Genomic DNA, 10551 nt, shown 5'->3' on the forward strand with positions numbered 1-10551 from the left:
AAAAAAGAGGAGTCACAAGTCTTGATTCGGTGGCGGAAGCGGCAGCCAATAATTGTTGGACACGTGTAAATGTGGCTCGTCCAATTATTGGTGGCGCCGCATTTTTCCACTGTGATTTTTGATTTTTGATATGATTGCCAGGTAATTTCATGTGAGGGAAAAAGAAAAATGGAAATAAAGATAAAATGTTTTTTTTCCCTCACCTAAAAGTTAGGCACTCTTTGACTTTTTTTTCTTCGAATTGTGTTTTTTGTTTCCCAGATAAAAACTAAAGTTTAGATAAAAGGGTTTTTTTTTAAATGAGTTCAAATTTTGACTTTTTTTTCTTCGAATTGTGTTTTTTTTCCCAGATAAAGCTAAAGTTTAGATAAAAGTTTTTTTTTTTAAATGAGTTCAAATTGAGGCAAGTGTTTGTTTCAAAGGACAGTTCAATTGGCTTTAGGACTATTGCTTTCCAATTAAGCTCTTTTTTATCCCTATCAACTTCTTGAAAAATAGAAATAAAAATAAATATAAGTTAAAAGCTAGGGATGGGGGGAGAATTTACGGTAGTAAAAGTAATTAACTCTTTTCATCTTCTTCTTAATCTTCTTGAAGTTTAAAATGTTGACAGAATAAGGAGTTGATTACCCCTATGCTTTTCCTTCTTTTTTTTTTGGCTGTTATTTAATTTCAATGTAACGTAAATCTAAAATCAATTTATCTATTACAAGTATGTTGCTAGCAATTTTAGCAAATAAAATTTTACTGCGACATGGGATAGATTTCCTTCACCGGCAGCCTTCTCAGTCAGAGCTCGTCGCCATGCGCTTGCCTAGTGTGATTTATATCTCTTATATAATTTGCGAGGTACTCGAAGGATTGTGGCTTCGGATTTCCTGGAAATTTTCCAAATAACTTTAGTGTCCAAGCCAATTTACATCAAATTCAATTTATTTCATACCGAGTGACCCCGCCCATAAGACATAAATAAATGGGAGAATATCACATAATTTTTTTCTCTTTTATTAAGATTTGAACTTGATCCATAATTTCCACCCATTTCATTGACGGGCGACACCTTTGAGTACATGCATCCTACTTGTTACTTCCTCCGATCCATAATAAGTGATTTTTTAGCATTTGGCACACCCCTTAAGAAAATACAAATTCCTAGAAAAAAAAAAGATGTATTGTCACGACCCGAAATTCTCACCTTCGGGACCGTGATGGCGCCTAACATTTCACTTGCTAGGCAAGCCAATGTTAATAATTTAAACCATTTTTAACAATTCATTTTAATTAAATAATAAAGAAACCAACAACCGGAATAATATATGAATTTAAATGTGCAAACCAAAAATAATACGATGTCTAAATATCATTCCAGAACTGGAGTCACAAGTGTACGAGTTTCTAGAATAATACAAACAAGGGTTTGAATAAAATAAAGTTGTTTGAAAGAAAGCACACAACTAAGATAAAGTAGAAGGGGACTTCAGAGCTGTGAACGTCGTGCAGCTATACCTCAAGTCTCCTCTGATAGCTGAATCCGAGCAATTCTATAGTACGTCGCTGGGACCAACTCCGAAATCTGCACAAGAAGTGCAGAGTATAGTATGAGTACAACCGACCCCATGTACTTTGTAAGTGCCGAGCCTAACCTCGACGAAGTAGTGACGAGGCTAAGGCAAGTCGCTTACGTTAACCTGTACGCAATAATAATAATAACAGGAGGAAAAGAAGTAAGACCGGTAAATCATATCAATAATTGAAGCCAATTCAACAGTCATAATCCTTCAATAAATTTTCGTTGCGGCGTGTAACCCGCTGCAAGAATATAAACTTAACATAAAATCTGTTGCGGCGTGCAACCTGCTCCAACAATATAAACTTTCAATAAATTCATTGCGGCGTGCAACCTGCTCCAACAATATAAACTTAAAATAAATTCGTTGCGGCGTGCAACCCGCTCCAACAATATAATTTAACAACTCTTAAATGTAAAAATATCCCAATAAATATCACATTAAATAAGAAATTATTAGGCAACAAGGCATACAATGATTATAATTTATTTGAAAAAAAAGTAATGACAAGTAGCAATTAATTGTGAAAATTACGGAGAAAATAGACAATTTAATATTTAATGTGCTAAATGTCAAGTAACAATTAAGACACATAATTCAAATAAACATGTAGCAATTATAGCATGAATTCAAGACATAATATTGGACAAGGAATATGAGAGAAATAATTAATATAATAATTAATTCATGATTTAAAATAATTTATGATTATTAGATAAATATGCAAACAGTCAATTTGACGATATATAGGCACTCGTCACCTCACCTATACGTCATTACACACAAAATTCACTGAACAAATAATTCATGGTTCTGTTCTCTCAAGTCAAGGTTAACCACGACACTTACCTCGCTTCGCAACCAAATTCAAGATTCTAATAAACCTTTTTCCTTGCGAATTGGTATCCGAAAGCTTCAAATCTAGTCATAAACAATTCAATACACTCAACATGAATCGTAAGAATTAATTCCATATGAAATTACAGATTTTTCGGATTAAAATCCGAAATTCATCTCAAAAACCAACGGTGGGACCCACGTCTCGAATCTCGAAAAAGCTCACGAAATCCGAACACCCATTCTGAGACGAGTCCAACCATATAAAAATTATCGAATTCCAACATCGGATTGTCTTTCAAATCCGAAATTTTCGTTTTAAAAAAGTTTTACAAAAATCCCAATTTCTTCCATCTAAATCCGAAATAAATGATGAATATTGACATGGATTTATGAAATACAATCACTTGCAGATAGAGAACACTTACCCAAGTCAAATTCGTGAAAAATCCCTTTGGAATCGCCCAAATCCGAGACTCAAAACTCAAAACTCAAAAATGAGTAAAAATGGCAAACTTTCGATTTTAAGCATTCTGCCTAGGCATGTCGCATGTGTGAAATGCGACTGTCTCATATTTTCAGGCAAACAAAAACTGCTACCAACCTTCAGTAAATCGATCATAACTTTCTGTACAAATGTCCACATGATAAATGGTTTACATTTCTGAAAACTAGAATCAAAGGGCTATAGTTTTTATGTTTTAAAAATCTCCAAATTCCTTATAGATTGCGAGATATAAGCTTCCAAAGTCAGTTATGTGCATCAGAAATTCGCACACTGTTGTAGCTGAAAACTGCAGTACTGGCCTTCAATAAATCGATCATAACTTTCTGTACAAATGCCCAAATGATGAATGGTTTACTTTTTTGGGAACTAGAAGCAAAGGGCTACAATTTTTGTGTTTTGATAATCTCTAGATTCCTTATAGATTACAATATATAAGCTTCCAAAATCAGCTATGTGCATCAGAAATTCGCACACTGTTGTAGCCAAAAACCAGCAGTTAAAAATGGCCTAAAAATGGTCCGAAACCAATCCGAAACTCACCCGAGCCCCTCGGGACCTCGTCCGAATATTTCAACAAGTACCGAAACATAATACGGATTTACTCGGGGTTTCAAATCACGTCAAACAATGTCGAAATTATAATTCACACCTCGATCGGACTTGTGAGTTTCAAACTTTTCAATTTACAAAACTCGTGCCGAAACGTGTTAAATGAATCCGGAATGACTTAAAATTTGGCGTACAAGTCATAAATAATATAACGGAGGTATTTCAATTTCAAAAGAGAATTTTGACCCCGATATCAATAAAGTCAACTCCCCTTCAAACTTTTCAAAAATCTTCTATTTTTCAACTTTCGCCAAAATGCGTCGAATTGTCCTACGGACATCCAAATCCAAATCCGAACGTGCGCCTAAGTCCGAAATCACCATACAAAGCTATTGAAATCATCAAAATTCCATTCCGGAGTCATTTGCTCAAAAGTCAAATCTCCGGTCAAACTTTCCAAAAATCTTCTATTTTTACCGAATTGTCCTACGCACATCCAAATCCAAATTCGGACATGCGCCTAAGTCCAAAATCACCATACGAAATTATTGGAATCATTAAAATTTTATTCTGGAGTCGTTTGCTCAAAAGTCAAATCTCCGGTCAAACTTTAGAAATTCAAGCTTTATAAAATCAAACCTTTCAATTTTTTTCAGAAACTAATGGAAAACATGCCTACACACCTCGGAATAACTTTAACTTTAGTACACAAGTTACAAAATATTGTTACGAAGCTGATCGAACTCTCGGAATCCAAATCGGGACCCGGTATCAACAAAAATCTAATTATGGCCAATTTAGAAATTATTTAAACCTTATTTCTAGTTTCTGTCAAATGGCGATAATTCAAGTTAGGGACTTCCGAATTCGATTCTGGGCATACGCCCAAGTCCCAAATCATGATACAAACCTACAGGGATAGTCAGAACACTGATCCGAGTCCGTTTGCTCAAAACGTTGACCGAAATCAACTCAAATGAGTTTTGAAGCTCAATTTCACATTAAAATCAATTTTATTTTCACATAAAAACTTTTCGAAAAAATTTACGGACTGTGCACGCAAGTCAAGGAATGCTGAAAGGTGCTATTCAAGGTCTCAGAACACAAAAATGAACATTAAATTTAAAGATGACATTTCGGATCATCACATGTATTTACTAAATTACCCTTAATTAATTGTTAACTTGATACATTGGAATATACAAATAAGCAAATTTTGAAAACATAAAATTAATTTTTTCTTGATTATGCAATTTTGAACCAAAATAAACAGGCCAAAAGACCACTTATTATGGATCAGATGAAGTAATTTTTGATAAAGGTAGCCACAACGTGGTTGACAATTAATTCTAACTAACTTCTGAATTAGTCTAGTCAACGCTATTACATATTAAGTTGATTAAAAGCTACTTACAATCCAAAAAACCCAAGATGATACTCCTTCTGTCTCAACTTATTTGTCTTAATTTTTTAAAATAGTTGTCTCAAATTATTAGTCATTTTAAAAGTCAAGACAAAATTAATAATTTTTCTTGAAAATGAAGATAGCACATAAAGAGTAAATATTCACCAAAGAGAAATTATATCTTAAGACATAAATAAGGGTTAAATTGTCTAAAACTCCTTCTAATTAATGGTATTTTTTTAAGGGGCGTGTAAAAGAAAAATACAACAAATAATTTGAGACGGAAGGAGTAGTACATAATATTCTCTAGCTTTATGATAGAAGTAGTTAGATATATTTGAAATGAAAGAAAGTAGATGGGATCTTTTCCATTATGTGATCATTGTTATTACATGCTACATTGTTGGAAGTTAACAAAGAGAAACATTCGGTGTAAAAGACATGAAATTTGCAGTGAACAACTGTTAGCACACAAACTACGCGCGCTTCATTCTTCACCTTGTCAATCAGCTCGAGAGACGAAAATGCAGCAAACAACTGCTAGTACACTCAAATTAAGTGTGCTTCATTCTTCAGCTTGTCAATCAGCTCAAGAGACGAAAATGCAGCAAACAACTCTGCTAGTACACTCAAATTACGCGTGCTTCAATCTTCAGCTTGTCAATCAGCTCATCCACAGAAGAAAGTATGAGACCTGCTTTTCTTTTGGGAGGTTCGGTTACTTCAACTACTTCAAAGTCGGATTTGATCTCCACGTTCAAGTCCTGTGGTGTGAATTTCTTTATTGGCTTCGACTTTGCTTTCATTATGTTCGGGAGTGTTGCATATCTTGGCTGGTTCAGTCTCAAGTCAGTGCTGTGTCCACAACAGAGAAGTCATAAGTACACAGATCTAATATCCAACTAATAATGGTAACTTAGGTATCTTTAGCAGAGAAGATAAATAAAGTAGAAAGATAAGTTAGTAGCTGACTGTAGTTTCTAACATCTGTCGAAGACTCAAAGTCTATGATTTAGATTAATCGACCGAGTGGTATAATATTATCGTTGCCCGAGGACCCCATACCATTCAGAAATAATAAAATTAGTTTTTTTTTTGGAATATCACCACATAACTAATCTTAGATATGGATTTTAAAAGCCCATTATCAAAAGATTTGCTTCTCAAATCTCCTGGAAAACTAAATCGACTAATTCTATTGATACTTCAATATTGAAATGATGCTATCGATGTCATAAAACATGGAGCTTTTTAAAGAGCTTAGAGCGAGGGACAAAAAGGGTTTACGGACTATTTCAGAGCTTGCTTATCACATCTAACCGTTTTCATGCTAAATAACTATGTAAAAGCATCTCACTCTGACTATCAGCAAACTGGATTCTTACGTCCGATACTGACTAAACAGTTTTGACAGTGTAAATATTTCCTAGCTATAGCAGTATCCTGTTTCTGGTGCAGAAAAAGTTTGGGAAACTGAAAACAGGGGAAATAGGGAGGCGGATTTCTTTGTTTGATCCACTTAATTATACATTTAGTTTTGAGAGAAGTCCGCTTCACGACTTGTCAGTAAAATACTTAATATCAGAGAAGTGAGAACTAAAGCAATCAAATAAAAACAAGAGTTAACGTTTTCCTTATTAATTATCAAAAAATAAAACAATAGTTGAAGCTTATGCATCTTAATTTGAGATTGAATTAGTTAAAATCCTATTTGTTTTAAGATGCCCCAAAGGACCTACTTTCACATCTTTTTCCTATCCAGAAGACATACTTCTAAGTGTTTCCGTAGTGAACATACAAGTCTTTGGAGTAACTGGATTGACACTTACGTGATTACTGCAGGCAAATCCAAACACAATGTCTCAATACCGCCATCAACTTCTCTGTCAACTGTAGCCACCTGCTTTTCTTTGTCCAGCACAACCTAACAGAAGCATCATAGTGAGATTGAAGCCCTAAACAAGCCAGCTGGACATGATAGTAAAGAAACTATAGTTGAAAGGCGAGATGGATTTTGGAAGACTGATGATTGTTTGATAATTTTTTTGCTCGGAAAAGTGCTGATTGCATGAGATCAGACAAATCCTCTTGTATGAACAGAAGTATAAAACTAACTTGGTTTGTAGATTAGACGGCTCATAAAGCAAACAGCTAAATGATAGATATCGTCTTATATCTGATTAGCTTCATACATATGAGCAGACGGGTTCAAGAGGTGCTCAAGAGGCAGATATAAAGAAGGCAGAAGCGAACCAAAAGAAGCAGTTTGAAAGTGTTGGATACTTGGACGCAATGTCCAAGAGGTACTCAAAATACAAACACTAAAGTCAGAGGTGGAGCCAGAATTTGAAGCTTATGAGTTCTTATTTCCAATCAGTTTAAGTCACCGGGTTCTAAATTAATAATTTATATAATATTGAATGGATTTCTTAAGACAATTATAGGATTTGAACCAAAGGTACTGGGTTCGGCCGAAGCCGCAACCGCAAGGCTAGCTCCGCCCTTGACTGAAGTAGAGGTGATCTAAACCAACTTAGACCAAATAGGGATTGCAGAATCACAATCTTTGAATCTCTTTAGCTCTTTCCTTATGCAGAAATGATACCAACCTTAGAGGCAAAAGTTCCCTGTGGCCATCTGAGAAGTCCTGCAACCATTTGGCCCGTCTGGTTTTGATCATTGTCAATTGCCTACATAAAAATCACAATATTAGACATACAAACTGACTGAAATCCAAGAAAAAAAAACTGGAAAAGAAAAACGAAGAAAATAACCAAGAAAACACAGAGAATAGCAGATAGTAACTCCACAAAAACCAAGACTTGTTCCATTTATACCTTATCAGTCAAAAACTAAGGATATACTTGGTTTGGCAGAAAACATTTTCTCTTATTTGGTCATTTTCTAGTGTTTGATTGCCTTAAGTGTTGCAAACGTGTTCCCAAAAGAAAATATTTTCCACAAAAAGGGATAAATGACTTACCTTCACTTATGAGCAGAATTCATTTTCTTTTACAAATATCTCCAACTCTTACTTCATATTACTTGATTCAACAAACTCTTAAACATTATGTCATTCTATAACACTAAAGAATATCATCAAAACACTATAATTGTAACTTATCTTCCATTATGTGACTTGTGTTTATACCCAACCAAACACTGGAAATGATCCAAAACATAATCTCCAAAGACAACTATGCCGCCGGATATTTGCTACCTTCCACCAGCACATGTATCGAGTAATCAGATTTATCTTACTAGCCTAATATACCAAACAATTGTTTGTACACAAAATGACAAACAAAAGCAGAATAAAAGCTCAAATCTTTACATCAAAATCATACCTGTTTGCCAAGAAGAAGAAGACCAGGCTTTTCAACATCAACAAGAGCTTTAAGAATCTTAGCAATTGTAAGTGGATATATATTCTCAGGTGCTTCAACATGAATTGCCCGGTCTGCTCCCATAGCTAACCCGGTTCTTAAAGTTTCCGAAAACTGAACCGGCCCAATACTAACAGCCACCACTTCTGAAGCCAAACCGGATTGTTTAATCCTTAAAGCTTCTTCTAAAGCTATTTCACAAAATGGGTTCATTGACATCTTCACGTTTTTGGTCTCTACTCCACTCTTCAGTCCCAACATTAAAACAATTGTCAATTAAAATTACACCCCAAAAAAATGAAAATTCAATCAAATGAAATTGTTAAAGATTGTACCTTGTCCGGTTTAACTCGGATTTTGACGGCGTAATCAACGACACGTTTGATGGCTACCATGATCTTCATTGTTGGTCGGAAATTGTTCGGAGAAAATGGAGAGTATTTTTAGCTAGACACGGAAGTTGCTATTCGTTTAAAAGTCTATTTATGTCCACGTTAGAGAAAAAAAATGAAATAGTAGTATAATAAGGGCTATTTGCACAAAATAGGATAAGTTTTGGGGAAAAGATTACACGCCAGCATTATGGCTAATAAATATGTAAAAATTTCACTATTGGTCGCCCCCATTTAATATATACCCATATTTTTAAAATTATTTAACATATACCCTAATTTTAATAACTTCAGACGCTTCTTCTTCTTCTTCGACCTATGCGCTCCTTTCTTACTACTCTTCTTATCTATCAAATTAACTTTTCAATCACTACTTTAATATATTCACTAATAAAATATGAAGTCAAATTAACAACTTAACCTACATTTGATCAAATACTGTCATAAAATAACAAAATAGAGTATTGTTATTGTTCTCTATTTGAATTCAGAAACCCTGTCAATAGAAGGTAAAGCGTGAGCTTCTGTAAATTTTACAATCCTTTATTTTGCAAGCTCGAGATACAAATCCAAATGCACCGAGAGCGCAACAGATACTCTCTAGTTCATCTTGTTATGTGTTTATCTCATACTGAATATACAGAAGTTTCAAATCCAGTATGAAGAACATGAAGAATTCCCCATGAGGTAAAGCCCGATGTGATGCCAAACCAGCTCTTAGTTACACTGAAAAGTTAATTTGTCCTGAAGTTTGCATTACAAATTGAAGAACTTCAGACTAATTTGTCTGAAATTTGCACTATGAAGTGAGAGGAAACTGAAGTTTGCCTTTGCACTATAAACTGAAGTTCCTGAAGTTTGCACTACAAATTGAAGAACTTCAAACTAATTTGTCTGAAGTTTGCACTATGAAGTGAGGGGAAACTGAAGTTTGCTCTTGCACTATAAACTGAAGTTTCTAAAGTTTTCACTACAAATTGAAGAACTTTAGACTAATTTGTCTGAAGTTTGCACTATGAAGTGAGGGAAAACTAAAGTTTGCCCTTACACTATGAACTGAAGTTCCTGAAGTTTGCACTACAAATTGAAGAATTTTAGACTAATTTGTCTGAAGTTTGCACTATGAAGTGAGGGAAAACTGAAGTTTGCCCTTGCACTATAAACTGAAGTTTGCGTGATTGCCTTTGCAAGTCAGGCCAAACTTCAGGCAAAAATATCTGAAGTTTTGCTTTGATAAGGCTACACTTCAGGCAAAAAATCCTAAAATTCAAACTTCGAACATAAATTTTTGCTATTTCAGGCCCGTATGCCTGAAGTTACCCGAAAAGTGGGTATGCTTGTAATTTTTTTTGCAAAGCGGGTATATGTTAAAATGTGACCCAAAAACTGGGTATAGGTGCAAATACCCCAATAAATATTGGTAAAATACATAAGTAGCCACTTTACATATAGCCCAAATCCTTGTTAGACACTTTCTGGGAACGAATATTATTTTACACACCTAACCTTTCCAAAGTGTATCTAAGACATACCACTTTTGCTACGTGGCACGCGCGTGCGTAACAACAGAGATAAGAGCGTGAACCCTTTGAAAAAATATTCCCAAATATGTTTAAGTGCCACGTGTCAAAATTTTATATATATATTTTTAATTAGTGGGTCCCCATAACCCCACCCTCTCCTTCTCTTCTTCTTCATCACATACCCCCTCTCCCCGTTTTCCTCTATGTTTTCTCCCAACCTCTTCCCCCTTTTTTCATCTTTTTAACATGTAATTTACTAATCTATTAAACCCATCATAAAGAATTAATCAAATAACTTGCTGTAAATGTTCTTTAATAGGGGCTACAAAAATTCTTTTGCTTCTTTTTCTACCATTAAGACCCACTTTACATAAACCGAAAAA

General features: G+C 34.6%; 1 protein-coding gene across 1 annotated transcript; it reads right to left on the minus strand.

Annotated features, from left to right (window-relative positions):
* Positions 1 to 5178: 5178 nt before the first annotated feature.
* LOC107785126 (electron transfer flavoprotein subunit beta, mitochondrial-like) lies at positions 5179 to 8750 on the minus strand. Its single transcript, XM_016606351.2, has 5 exons — positions 8589 to 8750; positions 8215 to 8499; positions 7477 to 7557; positions 6697 to 6791; positions 5179 to 5722 (listed from the first exon to the last, which is right to left on the minus strand). Exons 1-5 carry the CDS (start codon positions 8655 to 8657, stop codon positions 5497 to 5499), a joined length of 756 nt encoding a protein of 251 aa, XP_016461837.1. The 5' UTR covers positions 8658 to 8750; the 3' UTR covers positions 5179 to 5496.
* Between the last annotated feature and the right edge of the window lie 1801 nt (positions 8751 to 10551).

Source organism: Nicotiana tabacum, chromosome 14, assembly GCF_000715075.1.
Source record: "Nicotiana tabacum cultivar K326 chromosome 14, ASM71507v2, whole genome shotgun sequence".
Lineage (NCBI taxonomy): Eukaryota > Viridiplantae > Streptophyta > Magnoliopsida > Solanales > Solanaceae > Nicotiana > Nicotiana tabacum.

Excerpts from the sequence above, each read along its gene's own strand:
- LOC107785126 (XM_016606351.2), bottom strand. The coding sequence starts at position 8,657 with ATGAAGATCATGGTAGCCATCAAACGTGTCGTTGATTACGCCGTCAAA. Across the intron at positions 7,558-8,214 it reads TTCTTCTTCTTGGCAAACAG|GCAATTGACAATGATCAAAA; the intron begins GTATGATTTTGA and ends ATTTTTATGTAG. Across the intron at positions 6,792-7,476 it reads AGGGAACTTTTGCCTCTAAG|GTTGTGCTGGACAAAGAAAA; the intron begins GTTGGTATCATT and ends TGCTTCTGTTAG.